The sequence below is a fragment of the Sinocyclocheilus rhinocerous genome, unplaced genomic scaffold (assembly GCF_001515625.1).
Source record: "Sinocyclocheilus rhinocerous isolate Xijiao unplaced genomic scaffold, SAMN03320098_v1.1 scaffold2468, whole genome shotgun sequence".
Taxonomy (NCBI): Eukaryota; Metazoa; Chordata; class Actinopteri; order Cypriniformes; family Cyprinidae; genus Sinocyclocheilus; species Sinocyclocheilus rhinocerous.
The window spans coordinates 369,355-392,201 of NW_015655382.1; the positions used below are offsets into that span (position 1 = coordinate 369,355).

The window sequence follows — 22,847 nt, forward strand, 5'->3', positions numbered from 1 at the left end:
TTTGGGCCACACTAGTAGGGGAAGCATTTGAGCTGTGTTTGATAAATGTGCATAACAGTGACTGTAAAATATGTATTTTAGAGATGACATTTTTATATTTGGGACATGGTAATTGCGCTACTTTGGGCTGTTTTTTTATTACTAGCATGGGCTTGGGATGCACAATTAAAATGATGTAATAGTTGTGATCATTATTTTACCTTCCATGATCATTCAGACATGATCAGGTGCAGTACTGACACTCTGTCAGGTCTGCATCAAATCAAGCACTCCGTAATCACAGGTAGACTGTCTGATCAGTCAGGTGTTTGTCATGAGAAGTGTTCCACAAAACAGCTATGGTTTGAGTTGATGTGACAAATACATCTTTTGAATATACTGTGTTAGGCATGGGCCGATTACCGGTTTCAACACCAGATTTGTCCATGTCCGGCGCTGTATGCATGGCTTGCAGTGCTTAACTCTTTCCCCGCCAGCATTTTTGAAAAAAGTTGCCAGCCACCGCCAGCGAATAGCGCCGCCAAGTGTATAACAGTGAAAACAAGAAAAGCTGTAAAAACTCGTCTTTGGCTTTTTCTTCTAAAAGATGCGTTTAGAAGCGTTTTCTTCTAAAAGATGAGAACTCGTCAATGGCGGGGAAAGAGTTAAGTTAAAATACTGAGTGTGAAATAATAAAATAATATGTTAAAACGTGTGCTCTTATCATTCTGTGGACAAAATCCCGTGAACTTCGCCTGATCGGGAGCTGTATATGCACATGTGCGCTTATCTGTTTTCAGTGCAGCTAACCTCGCATTGCTTCATGTCATCTTCCCACTCATTAAACTATGACAGATCCTTTACTGCAAAAAGACAGTCATTGCGACACTATAAAGTGATGAAACTATGGTGCCATGTGCTTTTTAAAACCATTTTCATAGATTTCACGTTATATTGTTGGCTCGGAAAATATGTAAGTGCGCATGCCCAGTAGCCGCAGCTGTATCCCTTCTAGCCTTAACCACAAATCAGACAGGAGAGTAGATTAACTTCGGTGAACTTAAACCTGAAAAATGGTGTGTTCCGCGGTTGAAATAAAATACTTTTCTGATTTTTATTCATGTTCATTTCGTGCTTTAAGTAAATATGAAAAGATGGTGATCGGTTCACGTGTTTGAAGGCAATACAGTGATCTGTCACGACACATTGAAGAGCCACAAAACGGTATTATTGTTTGAATTTCTTTAAAAATAACAATTTAAAAGCTGAGAGTCCTGAGACCTTGTTTCATATAAGAAGTAACCTGCTCTGTATTCTCTGTCGGCATGTTTTCAGTGTCCTCTTTGCTCTGCGATGTATTTTCCGCTGTGTGAGAACATGATTTGTAGTGTGAGAGCAGCATTGTTTGTCAGGGATGGCAACAGTAACTAAGGAGGGGTGGGTCTTTGCGAACGGTCAATTCCGTCTTTATCTCATTGTGAAAAAATTTAATTATATTATTGCCCTACACTTTATATAAAGTTGGATATACAAGTATGTATATCCATGTACATGTGGTATACTCATGTTGGGAGAGACAGCAATCACAGCTGCTTGATTGCATGAATAAGTTGCAAAATGTAAACTAAATTACCCAGCTCTATCCTGCTAAATGCAACTATAAGGCATGAAGGCATTAGGATTCTAAACATGAACATGGGGGTTTTCTCTGAAGCTGCTTTGAAATGTATAATTATGACTTTATTATTTACCAAAGCTTCCATAGTAACGAAGTTTTTGTCTTATCAGGAGTTGCTGGATTATGAGGTGGACAGTGATGAAGAGTGGGAAGAAGAGGAGCCAGGAGAGTCTCTGTCACATAGTGAGGGGGTGAGTGATATGACATCACTATTTCTGTAGTGACAAATTAGCCATTGTTGTCTGTATGTTTGAATATGGTGTTGACTTCAACCTGGCTTTTCTTTCTAGGATGATGACGATGAAGGAGGAGATGATGACGACGATGATGATGGGTTCTTTGTGCCCCACGGTTATCTGTCTGAAGGGGAAGGAGCACTTGAGGAAGATGAGGTATTTTAAACGTCCCCCTTCTTCAGTCGCCCCTTTCAGTCAAGTCATGATGCTAACGGGCTGCTCTTGCAGGAGGGTGGAGATCCAGAGAAGCAGAAGCTGCGTCAGAGGATGAAGGCTCGTGAATGGGAGCATGAGCTGATGTCTAAAGGAAAGGTGAAGGTGTTGGAGGCGGTGGTACGCGGCTGCCTGTGGGACGGGGAAGAGCCTGCGCTGGACCTCCTGCAACCGTACGCTATCTGCATGCTTGAGCCTTTACCCAGAGACGAGCCCTGCACCCCTGAACAGGAACTCTCACGCCAACAGAGGAGTGAGAAACGTGAGTACAGCATGTGTGCTTGTCTGTTATATGCCTGGTAGATTATAGACAAATTAAGAAGCTAAAGTTTTCTCATCTGCAGTCTATGTTGCTTTATGAAATTCTATTGTTAAAATGAGCCTCTACATGCAGTGCTCAAGTGTAAGATCATGCAAGGATGGCATTTGCTTTGTGATGAAGTGCGCACACTGTATTATAGGACGTTTTCAGCCTATTCACGCACACCATGAGTGGTGCAACAAAGCAGTGTGAATCACCAGTGAAAATTCACACCCAAAAATGGGCACACATGAATATTTTCATTATCCACTTTTAAGTTTGCATACTTGAACAAAGCTGGAACTGTCTTCACTATATGCTTTAAATACAATTGCACTGCAAAACCTCTCACATGTTTTGTTGTGCTGTTAATGCATTTTTCACTTCTCTTCAGTGCTGTCACAGCTGCTGCCCTTGCTGCATGGGAATGTGAACAGCAGTAAGGTCATAATCAACGAGTTCCTGGAGTTCTGTCGCCAGCAAGCATCCTCACCCACAGAAAGCCCTCTGAGTTTTACTGACATCGTCCCACCCAGGTAACCCAGCCTCACAGTGTCATACTGAAAATTAGCATCAACCTAGTTCCATTTGTTAACTATATTTCATGCATTAACATTAGTCCCTTTCACATATACGGTCTTTGCTGGTAAATTACCAGTAAATTACCGTTAAGAGATCATGTGTGAACAGGTCCTTTTCTAAAATACCGGTAAATTCGTTCCGGCAATTTACCAGTAAGAAAAGTTGTAATATTACCGGTAATGTGCTCCGTGTGAACACTGAACGAGATTACCGGTATGAGCACGCTGACATAAGGCGTCTATTCTGGGCCAATCATAACATTCTGACGCAGATGACATATTTACACCACGCTGTGTAGTTCGGTTTGAAGTAGTCTAATACAGTGTCTTAAGAGGTCAATTCCAGTTATGTCACAGAATTTACTGGTATTTTGAAACTGGTGTGTGAATGGTGCTTTACTGGTAAAAAGATGTAATATCATTGCCTGTGCGAACAGTGCATTTTTGTATTTACTGGTAAAGTCGTTCCGGGAATTTTACGGCAATTTACTGGTATTACTGTGTGAAAGGGGCTCTTAACTAACAATGAGCAATACATTTGTTAAAGTATTTATTAATCTTTATCATTAAAAATACAGCTGTTTATTGTTAGTCTGTTAGCTCAGGTTAATTGAATAACGTTAATAATTACAACTTTTGATTTTAATAATGTATTAGTAAGTGTTGGAATCAACATTAACTAAGATTAATAAATGCTTTGGAACTATTTTTCATTATTAGTTTGTTAAAGGTGGGGTAAGTGATTTCTGGTAGCCAATGTTGACATTTCAAATCACCAAAACAAACACGCCCCTATTTTGACAGCTCCGCCCCACACATAAGTACGCAACCCAGGCAACGATTAATTCTGTGAAACAAAAAAAAAAAGTAAATCTCCATCCGAAGGCCAGAGGGCGCTTTCTAGCGTAAACTCCAAATACGCCCTGCAGAAGAAACCCAGGAAATGCCTATCGCTGCAGCTGAATAAACGGAATATTTAACTGCTTTCATTGATTCAACGTGACTAATAAACACAGGACTACGACAATATATGGTTTATCAGAGTTCTTCGTATTATAATTTTCATCATAATAAAGTATATCTATAATGAAATGCTAATCGACATAGCCATTATCACTGCTTAGAATACAATGAAATATTGTGTGCCTTAATTATTCTGTTTAAGAAGCCGCATCATCTCACAGAAGGATTTATTTCAACACTCGACTGACGTTATGAAGTGAGTTTGGAGTAAAAACATGTTATTAAATGTGGTATTTTCACGTGCTCTCAGATGAAGCAGCATTTACTACACAGAGCCGTAGTTCACTGAGAAGATACGCAAACAGCTGTCATTATCGCAGAACGATTTCTTCGATTTTATTATCGCGCTATTAAATCGTCTGCGATAATGAATGCAATATTGCGTAGCTTGTCAGTGAACTACGGCTCTGTGTATTAAATTCTGCTCCACCTGAAAGCACGTGATGGAGATTAACTGCTGATTACAGAACCGGCTTTCCTGACAAGATGCGCATGACAATAGCATTCGATTAATCGTGCAGCCCTAATATTCGTCATTCAAAAGGAGAAACTGAAACAAGGATATACGCATATATACGAAATGTAAACAAAGCAGCGCTTGCTTACCATGTTGAATATCAGTTATGTTGATAACTAACTTCATTTTAAGTGGCTCATGTTGTTATGAAAATATTCACATATTTGAATGCTTGGGAAAGATCACGTAACATTAGAACAGCCTTCTGTCTTTGCCACCTTCGTTTACTTGCCCGTTTTCATCACTGTCACCTTTAAATCTCGAGCACTGACTCGTTCGCTAAACTTGAGCATCCAATCAGAGTTCTCACTCGCCCGACGGCCCCGACGCTGATTCAACATGCTGAATCGGGCAAACTGCTGCCGACATGTGGAACACCCCAAAGAAATCAGCTAACCAACAAACTATCCCGACAGACGCTTACCGATATTGCCCTACAGCCGACCGTCGGCTTGGTGTGTCCCGGGCTTAAAGTTTTAGATTTTTCCATTAGCTTTTGGATTATTGCAGAAAATAAATGCTGTGATCAACAAAAATTCATAATTTTACCTATCTTTAAAAATTAGCAGACCTTTTATTAATTTTGAAGCATAAATACAGAAATAAAAAAGCTAGTTGGGATATAAATTAACTACACCATGGCTGCATGACTTTGAAGGATTATTTCACTCCTGAATTAAATTTTCCGGATAATTTACTCACCCCCATGTCATCCAAAACGTTCATGTCTTTTTATCTTCAGTCAAAAAGAAATTAAGGTTTTTGAGGAAAACATTCCAGGATTTTTCTCCATATAGGGTAAACATACCTATTAAGCTCACGTACCCATTAAGCACACTTCCATATTTGAAACAATAATGTATTATCATACTTGATGTCTTAACAAATTGATGTTTGTTAATACATACCTCCTGTAATTTCAAGTCAATCAGATCAGTGCACCGATATATGAGTATCCATGTGTTTACACTGCCTGGCAGCCATTCTGAAAGCTGTCTGAAAACTTTCACCAAAAGAGTAGCTTCTTAAATGTGCATTTTTAAGATATTTAAGCCTTTATTTTGGGTAAGTTTCACTACTTACTGTGAAATTAAGAGATTAATGTTCAGACTTTTGCATATTATAACCTAGAACTTGGATGTGGGAAATAATTACATTAGATACAAAAGACATGAATTAAATGTTTTATTGGTTTGTATTATTTGATTTTTGAATGCGTTACTTTGCAATATCTAGACTAGTCCATGTTCAGCTATGTGCTTAAATGGCACTTCATTATGAATATATAACTGATCGACTTGAATGCCTTGTTGCTTGATTTTTGTGTTCTGTTTTTTTTGTACCGAAACCAATATCTTGTGCACTAAAAATGTCTCAGTGTAGAATTTGGTTAGCTTAATAGGTACGTTTACCCTAGTGGGCTTCAATGGGGATCAGTGGGTTGAAGGTCCAAATTGCAGTTTCAATGCAGCGTCAAAGGGCTCTACACGATCCCAGCCGAAGAATAAGGGTCTTATCTAGTGAAACGATCGGTAATTTTCTGAAAAATTTTTTTTTAATTGTATACGTTTTAACCGCAAATGCTCATCTATTTGGACCTTCAACCCGTTGGCCTCCACTAATTATCAGGATTTTTTTATTCTGGAAGTGAACTAATCCTTTAAGCTTCTAACTCTTTCAGTCTTTATTTAAAATCTACAAGTTGGAAAGTTTGAGTAGTTTGCAAGAGCTAAAAGTGGACTAGTGAGTCAGATGAGTTTTCCTGTTTTGTGTGATAACATTTAATGTCCCCGATAACATCAGCAGTTCCCTTTAGTCACTTGTTAGCAACCGCCTGTTGAAAGGCATATACAAACTTAGAAAAATAACAGTGGGCATTACTGATGCATTTTATGCCAGAATAAAAGTGAAAATATCTGGGTTTCAGCAGTCATCATTCCTGCAACACACTATTGATAAATTCCTTTGGAAATATGTGGCTATTTTGTTGTATATTTCTGTGTAAATCAATTACTCGTTTGCCTAATGCCTGGAAAACATGTTGTCATTGGCTTCCAGTTTTTTTGGCAGCATGTCAGAATATTACGAAGCAACACAAAACACATTTCTAAGCATATTGTTTTGGTTTGCCAAAAGGATCCACGTCAGGCGTATCATAAAGGAGCACGCCGTGTACAAAAAGCGCTCCACTTACAGACGATGCTGCTGGTATGTGCATCCAGAAGTTCTGGCCCGTCATTCTCAGGAGGCCTTGCCCGTTCCCTGCCAGTGGACCTACCTCACCTCCGGCGCTCAGATCACCCGCGACGAGCACGCCGGCTCACAGGGCAACTCGCCCACCGCGTCCAGCTCCACCACACCCTCCAACAAGAGGAAAAGCGCCAGCAGCCACTCCATCACGAAGTACATGAAGAAATGTGGCGACTCCGAACAGGTGCATGGTGAAGACTTTCTTACTTTTTTTCCTTACTGTTTGTCTTCTGCTAATTTTGCAGTTTTTTTACACAACAAATTCAGACTGAGGCCATGGAGACCGATGGCTTCCAAGCAGACACTGAAGATGAAGACGATGATTGTATCATCATTGGGGAACAATCTGGTTGGTATATGTTGCTAATAAAGCTTGACAACAAACAAATCTGCCAGAATAAGCTTGATAAAGGTGTTTTTTTCCTCTTAGGATCCTCTGAACAGGATGCCAACACGTCCTTGCAACAAACCGAGGGGGAAACAGAGCCCATGGACACGAATGAATCCGAAACTGCTGCTCTTGCCCTACCCTGCCTCACCCCAGCCACTGCCTGAGATCTGACCCCTTCCTGTTGGGTTTGCATGCACGTGAACCAGACGCTCAAAATCTGATCTACAGTTCGAAGGATCACACAGTATTAAAGGTCCCCAGAATGAATCATTTGTCTCCTCTTCTTTAAGTGGAGGTCTGTTAGATGGTGTACCGTTCTTCTTTATAGGTGAGGTCCCACTTTTTGAAAGCTCTGCTGGTACATTCATCAGCTCTGACACCAATCAGGAGGTTGATGCTCTGCTGGGCTCAGTGCTCGGCACCTTGTTTTAAATCCTTTTTTTTTTTTTTCATTCAGAATACTTGAACTAATGTATGTCTTTCAAAAATAATGACAATTGAAATATATTGCACTTTTATATTCCATTTCTGTTTCTTTCTTTCTTCTACCCCCATCGTAACTTCTTTAGCCCACCAGAAGTCTTTCCCTTGTTTTCTTTTCCAATAGGCTTTGTATAAAAACAGCATTGCATTGCCCAGGCTACCATACGTGGTGTAAATACTATTTTTGTTTTTTTGAAAAATGGTGTAGAAACTAAAATAGTAGGTGGCCGTCCAATATGGGGAAAAAACAGCAGCATTGGCATTTCTTTTGGCAAAGTGTTTTCTTAATTGTCTCGAAAGCGAAGTGTTTTCTTAATTGTCTCGAATAAACTGCATCGTAGTTTGCAGTTGTAATGGGTTTCCTACAAAGCTTGTTTAAATAAAGCATTATTTAAAAATGAACAACTTTTAATATGTTGTTAACGAACGTTTTTCTTCCAAGTGATCACATGACGTTTGGTTTCTTTCACACACTCATCTGACAATGCATTTTATTTCATACATTACATCAAATGCAACAGAACAACATTTTATACTTGACAAAATAGTGTAAAATACAAGCACTGATCATTTTTAAAATAGCATGGTTTAATAAAGAAACAAGCATGTGACAATGATCTTCTGCAACAGAATCAGTCTAATACCCAAAGTATTCACCTTGTTTTTAACGTAAAATTTGGCGCACTTTTAACTTGACTGTGCAAGCTTTCCGGTGTCAGCCGCTTTACAAAAACAATCTACTGCGCTCCATGATATTGCAAACTGGTATTTGTTATAAATATTACATTTATTATCGTAATTCTAAACACTGGTTTGTTAAGAATTTATTTCAATTGAAAAGTCGGCGCTTCAAACCATTATTTACATTTAAAGCTTCAAACTTTATCATATCTAGCTTTTTTTTTTTTTTTTTTTTACAGTTTACTACACTGCATTAAAGTTATTTACCTACAGCGGCTAATGAAGAGGAAGTCGCACATTCACAGTAAATGGTTTTTGCGTTTAAAAATAAGGTGGACCGTTGACGCCATCGCGAAGCCTTTCAAGGTATATTTCTTTTATTAGCATTTGTTAGTGTGTGTGAACAGACTAGAAAGATTAAAACTTATCTAGTGTCTGCGCTATTTCTCTCCAGAAGTTATCCATCTTATTTTTAACGCAAGTGCGTGCGTGGCCATTTGTAAATATGCGAGGCTTCCGGTGTCAATTACTTCCAGTTATTTTACCTGTACAAAAAGCGTCATTATGCTGCTTAATATTCCAAACTAATGTTTTATATTATTTAAATATTAACCATAAACACACTGGTTTGTAGCGCAAATAGTTTTACCGTTTACTGCACTTTGTTATTCTTCTAGTTTACACACAGAAGCAAATGAAGCGGAAGTCTCACGTTCACAGAAAACGGCTTACTTTAGAGTTGCAAAACGTTCCATATTATGGGTTTCTTTTTAACTATGAACCAATAGGCCGGGTCAGTGTTGCCACCTTGTGGACAAAATAATTAGTGCAAAAAATTTGAAAATCTGGATGAAATGTATGCTGCGTGTGCTCTATGCATTAAAACTGAAGTATACTTTGGGCTTAATTATGCAAGTCAATTAACGGCCATGGTGACAAGCGAAACGAGTGGACATTTATCTGCATTAGTATTTTGTTGGAGACCAGAGCTTTTCGTCTAATTTAAGTTGCGTTGTAACATTCATGCGTAGTTTCATTTATGTTAAGCAGGAAACAAAACATTAATACCACAAAAGACAGAACTTGGTAGAGCTCATGTTAGATCAGTGCTTCTGTTGCCACAATGGGATTTCATGGTACATCAAGATTTCTCTCTCAGCAGTAGCTAAAAAGTGCTTTACATTACAACAGATCCTCTCACAGAACATTTCCAATCGAACTGAGCATCTTCCCTCATATAATGACTGGTCATGTTACCTCAAGCAACAATGCATTATAAAATACGACAGATTGTTTGGAAATTGGCCCATAAGGTGCTAACGCTCCTCATAACATCACTGACAGGAAAAACTGCTGTGTTTAGCACCATATAAATCCACCTAACACATGCTGTGGACACAATCAGTGCATCAGGCCCATCCTGTGAAACCGTGTGGGATTGTGGTGGTGGACGATGGGAGAGAAACTTGCGAGAGAGCGCAGGCGGGGACAGCAGTGACTGGGGAGACTAAATGTTCAGCTCAGGGTCTTGATGTTCTCTGACAGTGCGGCTTTAAGCAGAACAGCCGTCTTTCCTCCAGCGGCAGCGATGTCTGCCTGCACTGCGGCGTCCCATGAAAAGGTCAGCAGAGCTGCTGGGGCCTGGAAGGTGAAAACAAATTGATCATTTTGTATCAAATTAAACATTGTGGACTGTTTTGTTTAAACTTGACTTACCAGGTTGCACTCATTCAGAGCCAATTCCTCATCATCCTTTAGTTTTTGTCCTCCGGGTGCCATCAGCTCAAAGGGTTGCCAGCCGTTCTCCAGAGAATCACGCACAAACTGGTACAACGCTGCCACCCTCTCCCACGCCAGGAAAGTGCCTGCAGAGCATTTCAAATTGAAGTTAAGCTGAAGAACAAGTTTGTCAAAAGACAATAGACATCTATGGGGCAAAGCATTCTGGAGTGTTTAAATGCGTCAATGTGCAACTTTTGTTTTTGACCAAAAATGTTATTTGAGACCATGGGGTGTCATTCAAACTTTTTATGCCAGGAGCCTCTGTGAAAGACCCCTTTTCCTAAAAAAAAAAATATATATATAGTAATTGTGCATATTAGTGCATATTGTGCATTATTTAGTGCATATTGTCAAAAACCCTGCTATTATCAATGTACAAATACCAATATACAATACATAAATGATAACATACCCTTACACATACCCAAAGATCAAAGAAAGTAATGTAACGTGTAACAAGGACACCTTAAAATAAAGTGTTACCAAATGTCATATTAATATTAACACAAAGCATGCCAGATTTACTTATTTACTTATGTTCTTTATTTCAGATTTGAACCCTTTTGCAGACTTCATGTGCAACTGAAGGGAAGTGACTTGTAACTAGTTGAGTTAATCAAGCATTGATTAGTAGCAGAAGTAATCCTGACTGCATGGCTCGTGGATACCTGCTTCACTAACTGCAGTGCTGTGTTTTTGCAGCACTCCCCTGTTGTTGGGTGCAGTTAGAGATGCATTGTGGGTCTGATTAAAATGCCATGATGGTACAGGCTCTGCTCCTGTCTGGTCCAGAGAGGCTTCCAAAAATAGAGTGTGTGCAGCGAGACGAGCCCAGGAACGTGCGGCGGAAGCACAAACAGCTTCCATCCTTTGTTTAATCTGTCTTCCCTTTAATGCCCCGCTTTCGGCCTCCTCCCCTGTATATCCCTCTCTGGAGGAGAAAGCAGCCACAACGTGGAAAGCTTCCTTGTTTAGAGGGGACACCGTTGGAGGGCTCCCCCATCAATATTTTATCTTTGCCGTGCGGCAGCATGTATTAATGATGACTTCAGTCTGAATGGCTGAAAATAGTATCATGGAAACACTAAAGCTTAAAAGCTCGAGGCCTGTGTGCTGGGCACACTCAAATACATCCTGATCGGCTCGGGGCACATTGTAACGTGTGCCAATGTGGGACATTTTATTTTATTATATATACATTTGTATTTTATTTTATATTTTATTTTATTTTTTATATTTTATTTGAATTAAATTTTTTTAAAATAACATTCAGATACAGGGTTATTACAGTCAACTAAAACTAAAACCATAAAAATAACATATTTGTTAATTGAAATAAAATACTATATATAAAAAACTAATTTTATTTCAGCTAATTGCCAAAGCAACATTTCTCATTTTCAGTTATTTTAACTTGAATTACTACAATAACTAAATAAACAAAAACTAATAAATAAAAATAAAAGAACATAAAAAAAAAAAAAACTATGCCTATGAAAATGACAAAAAAAAAATTACTAAATGAAAATGTTATTTCTGAATATTCTCTGAAATGTTTTTAAAATGTTTTTCTCGGTTATGCAAACGTTAAGGGAACGTTCAATTTGATAGTTTTGCAAACATTACGTGAATGTTATTTTTGAATTAACGTTCTGAAACTAGAGGAAACATTTAAAAAATGTTAGACGAATGTCCAACTAAAATGCTCCAAAGTAACAGGATATTCAAGAATCTGTAGCGTAAGAATTTATTTCAATTGAAAAGTCGGCGCTTCAAACCATTATTTACATTTAAAGCTTCAAACTTTATCATATCTAGCTTTTTTTTTTTTTTTTTTTTACAGTTTACTACACTGCATTAAAGTTATTTACCTACAGCGGCTAATGAAGAGGAAGTCGCACATTCACAGTAAATGGTTTTTGCGTTTAAAAATAAGGTGGACCGTTGACGCCATCGCGAAGCCTTTCAAGGTATATTTCTTTTATTAGCATTTGTTAGTGTGTGTGAACAGACTAGAAAGATTAAAACTTATCTAGTGTCTGCGCTATTTCTCTCCAGAAGTTATCCATCTTATTTTTAACGCAAGTGCGTGCGTGGCCATTTGTAAATATGCGAGGCTTCCGGTGTCAATTACTTCCAGTTATTTTACCTGTACAAAAAGCGTCATTATGCTGCTTAATATTCCAAACTAATGTTTTATATTATTTAAATATTAACCATAAACACACTGGTTTGTAGCGCAAATAGTTTTACCGTTTACTGCACTTTGTTATTCTTCTAGTTTACACACAGAAGCAAATGAAGCGGAAGTCTCACGTTCACAGAAAACGGCTTACTTTAGAGTTGCAAAACGTTCCATATTATGGGTTTCTTTTTAACTATGAACCAATAGGCCGGGTCAGTGTTGCCACCTTGTGGACAAAATAATTAGTGCAAAAAATTTGAAAATCTGGATGAAATGTATGCTGCGTGTGCTCTATGCATTAAAACTGAAGTATACTTTGGGCTTAATTATGCAAGTCAATTAACGGCCATGGTGACAAGCGAAACGAGTGGACATTTATCTGCATTAGGAAGTATATTGTTGGAGACCAGAGCTTTTCGTCTAATTTAAGTTGCGTTGTAACATTCATGCGTAGTTTCATTTATGTTAAGCAGGAAACAAAACATTAATACCACAAAAGACAGAACTTGGTAGAGCTCATGTTAGATCAGTGCTTCTGTTGCCACAATGGGATTTCATGGTACATCAAGATTTCTCTCTCAGCAGTAGCTAAAAAGTGCTTTACATTACAACAGATCCTCTCACAGAACATTTCCAATCGAACTGAGCATCTTCCCTCATATAATGACTGGTCATGTTACCTCAAGCAACAATGCATTATAAAATACGACAGATTGTTTGGAAATTGGCCCATAAGGTGCTAACGCTCCTCATAACATCACTGACAGGAAAAACTGCTGTGTTTAGCACCATATAAATCCACCTAACACATGCTGTGGACACAATCAGTGCATCAGGCCCATCCTGTGAAACCGTGTGGGATTGTGGTGGTGGACGATGGGAGAGAAACTTGCGAGAGAGCGCAGGCGGGGACAGCAGTGACTGGGGAGACTAAATGTTCAGCTCAGGGTCTTGATGTTCTCTGACAGTGCGGCTTTAAGCAGAACAGCCGTCTTTCCTCCAGCGGCAGCGATGTCTGCCTGCACTGCGGCGTCCCATGAAAAGGTCAGCAGAGCTGCTGGGGCCTGGAAGGTGAAAACAAATTGATCATTTTGTATCAAATTAAACATTGTGGACTGTTTTGTTTAAACTTGACTTACCAGGTTGCACTCATTCAGAGCCAATTCCTCATCATCCTTTAGTTTTTGTCCTCCGGGTGCCATCAGCTCAAAGGGTTGCCAGCCGTTCTCCAGAGAATCACGCACAAACTGGTACAACGCTGCCACCCTCTCCCACGCCAGGAAAGTGCCTGCAGAGCATTTCAAATTGAAGTTAAGCTGAAGAACAAGTTTGTCAAAAGACAATAGACATCTATGGGGCAAAGCATTCTGGAGTGTTTAAATGCGTCAATGTGCAACTTTTGTTTTTGACCAAAAATGTTATTTGAGACCATGGGGTGTCATTCAAACTTTTTATGCCAGGAGCCTCTGTGAAAGACCCCTTTTCCTAAAAAAAAAAAATATATATATAGTAAATTTGAATTTAGAATGAATATATTATTGGTGTTAATTATTATGAGGAAAATAATTAGTTAAAACAATGGCTGTGAACAGAATAATTGAGATTAATCTTATTTTATATTCAGGATTAAGTTATTTTACTATTTTGACAATTGTGTTTTTTAAAACTTTTTCCTTTTCTGTTTACTACTATATTACAATATAAGACTAAATAAAATGTAATATAATATTTTTACAAAGACATACATGTGTGTTAAATAACAATAAAAAATATTTGGTTCTGGCTGCCAAAAGAATAAAACACTAATTTTATATGTTCTGTCTTCATTTTTCTTAACTTTTCTGTGTACTACTATAATACAACAACAACAAAAAAATCATTTATAAATAAAAATGTGTGATAAATAGTATAGGCAAAATATTAGGTTAAACTATGGAATACAATAATTGTTTTAATACTATTTTATAAAGTCAATTTTATATTTTTTTAATTTAATTTTTACACTATTTTTTTCTTTGCTGTTTACTATTATATTACAATAAATTACAATACAAAATATTAAAAATATATTTCATTTATAAAAATATACAGTTGCGTTAAATATTTTGGGAAAATATTTGGTTAGAATAAAACAATTTAATTTTTAAATTCAATTTGATATATTTAATATATTATTTTTTATTTTATTTCATTTTTGCACTATTTTTCCTAAACTTTTCTGTTTACTACATATTGGACAGATGGACTACTACTAGGTGGATGAGCATAATTCTCATAGGTGGATTTTTCTTGCTTGCTATTGGTATGTATATACCTCGATACACACATAATATGTATGCCACTAATTTTATACGTTTTATGTATATATATACTAGGGCTGTCAATCGATTAAAATATTTAATCGTGATTAATTGCATGATTGTCATGAGTTAACTTGTGATTAATCGCAACTTAATCGCACATTTTTATCTGTTCTAAATGTACCTTAAATGAACACTTCTCAAGTTTTTAATACACTAAACAACATTGGCATGGACAAATATGGATGCTTCATGCAAATGTATGATTATTAGTAAAACCATACTCAACATAGAGCATGAAGAGTAGACATGTTTCAAAGGTCATAGATGTTTTTCAAATAACTTGTTCATGTCTATTAGACACATGAAAAATACCAGGTTCCCATTACTTCTCTTTCTTTGCACTGAGCAATTTACTTACACAAGCCTGTTTACATTTTCACACTACAGGGCAGCTCAGGAACATGCTGTACATTTATTAGTTATTATTACATTTGTTTGCCTCTCTGTGCCCACAAACTGTATTTTAATGCAGCCAAATTCTCAATAAAACCGTTTTCATTTATATATTTTACTGTTTCTGTTGTCATACAACGGAATGAATATGAAATAGTGACTGAAACGCGACCCATTAAAGGAGACATATTATGCCCCTTTTTACAATATGAAATATAAGTTTCTGGTGTCCCCAGAATGTGTCTGTAAAGTTTCAGCTCAAAATACCCCACAGATCATTTATTATATCATTTTGAAAATGCCTATTTTGAGTGGAAGCAGAAACACGCTGTTTTTTTCGTGCCTGTCTCTTTAAATGCAAATGAGCTGCTGCTCCCCGTGGCATTAGAACTGGTACACCGCTGTCGCTTGCGAAATCAAATGACGGCGCCGTGGGTGTAAACTTTTACAGATTAAGGGGCAGTAATATTATAATGAGATCCCTTTGCCACGTCACCAAGGGAGCGAAATCAGACGCGCTCGTTTTTCCAGACACTTGCAGAAAAAGGCTTCCCAAAACAAAGTTACTTGATTAATCTTTTTCACGTTTCCTTGGTTGCTAGATGCACCGGAGACCAGCTCATAACCAGCTTTCCCTTCCAAGACGTTAATCTGCACAAAAATCCTGATTTATAATCGGGCCGTAGTCTGATAAAATCAAATAGGCTACACATAAGATAAAGACAATAGCTGTGCTGTGATTTCGGCTATACTTGCATGTAAAATTAGAGAAGCAACATAATTTCTGGTTTAACTGAAAGCGCTGCTTTTTTTTGGGGAAAAAAAGAAGCTAAATCTAGTTGGCAGCACTGTGTATCTCCATTTCTCCAAACAGAAAATTTGCGCTGCGTTAATCGTGCGTCAATAAAATTAGTGCTGTTAAAATGTATGGTTACACTTTATTTCGATAGTCCACTTTACACATTCTATTAACTATAAGTAACTTTGTAACTACATGTCAACTACATGTCAACTAATTCTCATTAATCTGCAACTACATGTCTACTAACTCTCAAGAGTAGACTGTTATGGTAGGTTTAGGGTTAGTAGAATAAGTTGACAAAGAAAGTGTTAGAAGATATTAAGCAGACAGTCTACTAATACTCTACTAACTGCTAGTTGACATGTAGTTGCAAAGTTACTTACTGTTAATAGAATGTCTAAAGTGGACTATCGAAATAAAGTGTTACCAAATGTATTTGCGTTAATGCATTATAAACGCGTTAATTTTGACAGCCCTAATATATACATAAACTACTAACCCTGGAGTATATTTCCATCCGGTAACCGCACTCTCAGAAGCGCATAGTTGTACTTCCTTCTCTCCCTCTGCTCATCTTTCTCACGCATGGCTTTCGTTCGCAGCATTGCATTTCTCTCCACGGCTTCACTCCTGCCATGACGGAAGATCATAAAAACACGGTGAGACTTTATTGGCTTAGACAGCACAACTGCTACTGTTGTTGATTATTCTTTACTTCAGTTGCTGTTCTCTTTTCAGTTCCTCCGCGGTCAGATTGTAGAAGTCTGGAGGAAGCTGGAAGTGTGTGGCTTGCTGTGAGGGTCTGAAGACCTGCGGCTGACGGTCCAGCTTGGCTCTGACCGGCTCGCCCTTCTGCAGCCGCTCCAAATGAGCCTTCATCTGCTCCAGGGCCTCTGATTCCTGCGCCGGCAACACCAGGAACTCCTCAGTCCTGTCTGAGAGACATGTGAGGACTTGGCGTCAAAGATATTACAGACTTTACATTTAAATATAATGCTCTTCATATATTACCTTCGCTGTCCACCGGCAATGTGGTGCTTTCAAATCCTAACGCCTGAAGACACTCGCGAGATCCTTCAATCCCACTGACCTTCTCCTTTATGAGGAAAACAACAAAATATGAGCGAATTTGCTTTTTTCTCTCAATCCTGACAGTGAAAACGCTCATACCTGAAACACTTTGTTGCTAAGTTTGATCTTCCTGTACTTTTCCTCAGTCGGATTCTTACAGATGTTTTCGATGTACCTGTGTCCACACATTGAGTTTCAGTTGAACATTATACAAACACGCTGAGATACTGTCGTGCAAAGTTTGAATTAAATAGTCCTCACTTGCTAATGACGTCAACGGCAGCCTTTACTTTCTCTTTGTCTTTATTAAAGGTGTGAATCATCATAATGGAGGCCTCTATCGCATCCTCTGAGAAGCTCTGAGAAGAAAGAAGAATGTTCAGTAACTTCCAAATGGAATCTCTTCAAGATTTTGGCTGTAATAAGCTCACCATTAGAATGGCTTCCTTTATGTGCATCTCTTTTTCAGTCTTTGTTAAGGTTTTTCCAGTGAGAGGACAGATGAAGAAAACTCCCGGCACTGAGAAACAAGATGGATCCTTTTGTGGAACACAGGCCCCCTTGAAAAGGTACAAATAAATACGGTCAGTAAGAGAGTAATGCTGCTGTTGAAATGACCCTGTACTGGATCTGAACTCTTGAAGGGACAGGTCACTCAAAAATGAAAATTCTATCATCATTTGTTTACAGTTCCTATGGAACACAAATGGCGCTTTTCCACTGCATGGTACGGCACGGTACGGTTCACTTTTTGGGGGTTTTCCACTGGGTACAGTACCTGGTACTTTTTTTTAGTACCACCTCGGTTGAGGTTCCAAGTGAACCGTACCGTTACCAAAACGTGACGTGTAAACTCTGCTGATCACGGATTGGCCGGAGAGAATCGTCACTACCTGCGTCACTGAAATTGCACCACAAACACAACAGAACCATTAGATTAAAATCAGCACAGCCAGCGAATGATCGAACGCAACCAAAAAGTGGCTGTTTCGTTGTCTGAGGAAGTACAGACGTTCCTCTCGTTGATAGCAGAGGAACGGATCCAGCGAGAGCTTGATGGGGCGACGCGGAATGAAAAAGTTTTTTTTCGGAGTCGTGGTAGTAGAGGCGGCGCAACTATAACGACATAATCCCGCCCCCTGTAAAGGGGTACTGAACTGCAGTGGAAACGCAAACTGTGCCGAGCCGAACCGTGTCGTGCCGAGCCGAGTCGTACCACGCAGTGGAAAAGCGCCAAAAGAGAACCATTTTGAAGGATGGAGTGGCCTCCAAAAAGGCTCTTATTAGGACTGTAACGATTTAGTTTTGTGAAACTATACATAAAACATATCTGCATGAAACAAATTCACTCTCTGCCAGCAGGTGGCGCTTATGGAACAGCGGCAAGGAAAGAAGACAGAATTTCACATTCTATAATGTTCTCATTATAATGTTTATGGCAGATTTGTGCTATATTTTCATCTACGTTATCAAGTGATTCCTGAAATCGCCTGCGCGTTTTCGAAGCCATACGAACAATTTTAATTGAAGTGTGCCTACTGTTGAACAAATATGATGAAAAAAGCACTATTGCATTATTATAACATCAGTATTTAGAAACATCTTATGACTGTCTCAAATAGCTCAGATAGTCAATATCGGGCATTGCATTTGAGCATGAAACTAAACACTGGTAATATGCATGTTAATAAATATTAATATCCCAACGCATCCTATATTAGATTAATCTGTATGTAGCTAACCGACATTACTACGTGATTTCGAAGCCATGCTTCTCTCTCTTCTCACGTCTGGACCGCATGCTGTGGCAAGCTAAAAATTAAGTTAATAATACTTTTGACAAAAAGGTTTAAAATGATGTACACTCACATGCACATAGTGGTGGCAGAAAAACACTGGCAACAAGTAGAGGGAAACGGGTAAAATACATGGAATAAGAGAAAAATGTATTGTTGTGCCTTTGGATGTCAGAATAAGAATGCAAATAATTTTTATAGAATACTGTCCTCAAAGATGCCATTTGAAGCTAAACGCAGACGTTAAACAGACAGACTATGGATGAAACCTGCTATGATTACCCTACTTTAAAAGCATACATTTTTAAGACATTTTTACATAACATTTACCTATTTTATCTCACAATTCTGAATAACTCGATTTAACTCAACAATTGCGAGTTTGTAAATTCTGAGGAGAAAAATCCAGAAGTGTGGTATTTAAACTCATGATTCTGAGTGGAAAAGAGAGAATGAGGAAAAAAAAGAGAGTTGTTTTCCCTTATCAGAATTGTGAGATATAATCTCGGAATTGCGAGAAAAATATAAACTCAAAATTACCTTTTTTATTCTTTTATTCCATGGCTTCCATAGACTGCTACTTTAAAACTGAAATTTTTCTGCCACCAGATAGGCTCCGCCCACAAAAAAAGTCATCACTGTTTGCAAACACCGAAATTGGTCTATAAGTAGCCTAAAAAAGGTTTACATATATCCGGAGTGCTATTCCAGCCTTGGTATATCCCATCATGCATCATGTCGTGAAATAAATCATGAGACTTTTTGCTGTGATCTCGTGAGAGATCATGGAAACCTTTCCAGTGTAAGTTAAATATTAACATAATAATTAGATATTACATAAAATTTGGTAGTAAAACAAAGTGTTGCATGTTTTCTTGGTGCAAAGATGAGTAGTGGTGATATTTATTTTGTACAACATTTGCAACTGCTTTTTATCACTTAAAGGCAGAGTAAGTGATTTCTGGTAGCCAATGTTGATATTTGAAATCACCAAAGCAAACACGCCCCTACCCCAAAAGGGTCTTGCCCCTATTTTGATAGCTCCGCCCCACACATACGTACACAACCCAGGCAACATTTAGTTCTGTGAAACAAAGTAAAACCAATGTTACACACCGTGTCTACGGACGTGAGCGGCGCGGCGCAACAAATCCCGACAGAAAACTGCTGCCGGGTTCTATTTATGACGTGCTGACACAAATTTCAAATGGTTTTCAACGGTTGTTTGATCGCGTCCAGTGTTGGCAGACTATAGCTGTTGTAGACACGGTGTTACTCACCTATTGAGAAGAAACAAACCAACCTCGGCGTCCGATCGCAGGCCTCCGCTCCTTCAGTTCTCTCCAGCGCTGGAAAGCTGATCCGATATTTACACGGGTCCTACTTCTTGCCTTATCGTTCCGCAGACGTTTTCCTCTTTTGTTTTTTATCCGCCATCTCTATCTTTCTGTCGCTCGGCTCGGCTAATGTCCGTCCCATGCACTGAAAGCTCTCTCCTCCACATCACGAGTAGACACGCCCCTTATTGCTGATTGGTTACAAGTTTGTTTTGCTATTCGGCCCGAATCAGTTTTCTAAAGTGTTTTTGAAAAATCACATACCCTGCCTTTAATTAGAAGCACCACAAATTAAAATGTGTCATGTTATAGGGACTACTGAACAGACATTTGGAAGTTGATTTAAAATGCAACGTATTTCAAATAAAAATAAAGCTATAAGTGCCTACCATGTTTAGATCACATGACCAAATACCAATCACATAATCTAACTTTCAGTCAACATATCAGCAAAAACATTTGGTTTTACGTGATCCTGAATCAGAATAAAGTCAAATCGGCCAGCTAAATGCAGACAAAAACTGCATATGCCAGACTTGCCTCGACATCAGTGTTCTTCAGACTGGCCGCTGTGGCAGCCGCCTCTGCTTCAAGTTCTCGCCTCACTGAAACACAACGACAAAATGTGACTAAAATTCCCTAATATTTTCTGATTTCTGAGTACAAAAAAAATGTAATAATCTACCCTGATTCCTTATGGCATCGTGGGACGTTTGCACCTTCGGCCGGTGCTGTTGCTCGATCCTGGCGAGGGCCGCGGCCCCTGCTCTGTGCGCACCCTCAGTGGCCGCTTTTCTGGGCGCTCCGTGAGGAGCCTGTGGGGCTTGAGGTTTAGAGCTGCAGGAGAAACCAAATATGTGACCTTGGAGCACAAAACCAGTCTCAAGTCGCTGGGGTATATTTGTAGTAATAGCCAGCAATACATTGTATGGGTCAAAATTATCGATTTTTCTTCCCACTCATATCTGTGCTTAAAACCGTTGCTGTAACCAATAACATCACTGAAGCAGCAGTGACTAAACCACTCCCACGTGACTAACTCGAGACCTTTACTAAGCCTGTTACCCTATCAGTACTTATAGCTATAAGGTTAAACTCACAAGCCGGATATTATTCTGTGTAATGTTAGTTAAAACAGTAAAAACACTGATACATTTAGCACACACTATACATGTTTCCACGCTTCATCTGCAGATATGCAGTCAGACAGGTATAGATGCACTTTGTTCAGATTTCTGTACATTACAATAGATTTCAGGTGTAAAATAATAGCTAACTTTCACTTTTAACAGTTTCAAATGCGAAAAAGTCTATAATAAGAAAACATGTTTTTCGATGTATCGTGATCTGATCATAAAAACTCATTATGTCTAATTAAGGTTCAGATTAATGTAAAAGTGTGGTTGTCATGACAGGTCTCAAGAACATCTGATCTTTGAACTGTTAACTGTTACCTGCCGTCATCTGTAAGTTTCTTTCCTGGCCCTACTGACTTGAATTTGATATCCTTCTTTAAGTCGTCGAAAAACTTCTTCATTCTTAGCGATACACTGTGTGCAAAAAATTTTTTTCAAAAATGAAAAATATGTTGTTCTGGTTTATTTATAACTGTCAGACACGCCACCACCCAAGCGACGTGTTCACAACAGGAAGAGGACAGACTCTCAACCGGAAACATGCTCATAACGCGATCGTGACGCAAACATTGGGTTTTAGCGACATCAAGCGGAGGGGAGTGACATCCTTAAAACATTATTACGAGCATTTTGTCATCATTATTATTATTATAAGGTGTGATTTGCTTTCCTCCCCTTGTCTGTCTATCTATCTATCTATCATCTAATTTAATTTATTTATGTAAAATCATATTTAACATGTATTTATTTATTTTCGTTTATTTTATTCATTAATTTGTTTACTTTGCTTCTGTTTACCATTTTTTTGTATGTATATTTTTCTTCTTCTTTGTTACATGTGAAACTTTTTGTTTATGCCTTTAATGTTCTTCTGAAGGTAGTGTAATTTCTGTTTCATTAATAAAAATAAAAAACGTTCTGTTCTACATGAAATTTTTCCATTTTGAAGGATGTACTGGCCTTCAAGAAGGTTCTTATGCATAAATTGAACTGTCAAAAAAAAAAAAATCCACATAATTCCAAAATAGTTAGTCATTTTTCAGCTTTACACTCCAGTCCCGTTCACTATATTTATTTATTTATTTACTATTTTATGAAAATAATATCTTTAAAAATTGACTTCTAAATTCTACAGATGATACAGGTGGGAAACAATAAAAAAAATCATATATATATATATATATATATGTAAGATGTCATTATACAGTCTGTGAAACAAATCTTTTATAAGAAATAAATACATGTGTTTAATATTTACTGTTTTATTTAAAAATCTTAAGCGTGAGTATATGCCAAATATTTATTCCTCAAAACTACTTAAAAATAATAATAGTAAAAATACTTTAAAATAATCGTTCGGGAATTAAAGGGTTCATATGATGCAATTTCATTTTTTCCTTTCTCTTTGGAGTGTTACAAGCTCTTGGTGCATAAAGAAGATCTGTAAAGTTGCAAAGACTAAAGTCTCAAATCCAAAGAGATATTCTTTATAAAAGTTAAGAGTCAGCCACGCCTACCTAAAACGGCTCGTTCTAACACGCCCCCACATACCTACGTCACGATCTGGGAAGATTTGCATAACACCGCCCAAATGTTCAAGCAAAGAAAGAAGGCGTAACTTTTATCCTCGCTGTAGTATTGTTGTTGCC

At 38.1% G+C, this 22,847-nt stretch overlaps 2 protein-coding genes across 2 annotated transcripts in view; one reads left to right on the plus strand and one right to left on the minus strand.

The window, feature by feature from the left end:
• The window catches only part of chaf1a (chromatin assembly factor 1, subunit A (p150)), a 20,306-nt gene extending 12,252 nt beyond the window's left edge, over window positions 1-8,054 (plus strand). Inside the window, exons 10-16 of the mRNA XM_016524888.1 lie at window positions 1,768-1,848; window positions 1,948-2,049; window positions 2,122-2,368; window positions 2,802-2,943; window positions 6,665-6,962; window positions 7,046-7,127; window positions 7,209-8,054. Coding sequence (XP_016380374.1) covers window positions 1,768-1,848; window positions 1,948-2,049; window positions 2,122-2,368; window positions 2,802-2,943; window positions 6,665-6,962; window positions 7,046-7,127; window positions 7,209-7,333 — 1,077 coding nt within the window. The 3' untranslated portion in view covers window positions 7,334-8,054. The remainder of the gene's footprint in view (window positions 1-1,767; window positions 1,849-1,947; window positions 2,050-2,121; window positions 2,369-2,801; window positions 2,944-6,664; window positions 6,963-7,045; window positions 7,128-7,208) is intronic.
• Window positions 8,055-12,329: 4,275 nt separating this feature from the next.
• On the minus strand, window positions 12,330-21,723 carry LOC107717977 (UBX domain-containing protein 6-like). Its single transcript, XM_016524889.1, has 11 exons — window positions 21,517-21,723; window positions 20,748-20,899; window positions 20,603-20,667; window positions 17,361-17,489; window positions 17,191-17,288; window positions 17,029-17,104; window positions 16,870-16,954; window positions 16,574-16,793; window positions 16,358-16,488; window positions 13,440-13,588; window positions 12,330-13,364 (listed from the first exon to the last, which is right to left on the minus strand). The coding sequence occupies exons 1-11, from the start codon at window positions 21,597-21,599 to the stop codon at window positions 13,239-13,241; spliced, it is 1,314 nt and encodes a 437-aa protein (XP_016380375.1). The 5' UTR covers window positions 21,600-21,723; the 3' UTR covers window positions 12,330-13,238.
• Window positions 21,724-22,847: the final 1,124 nt, after the last annotated feature.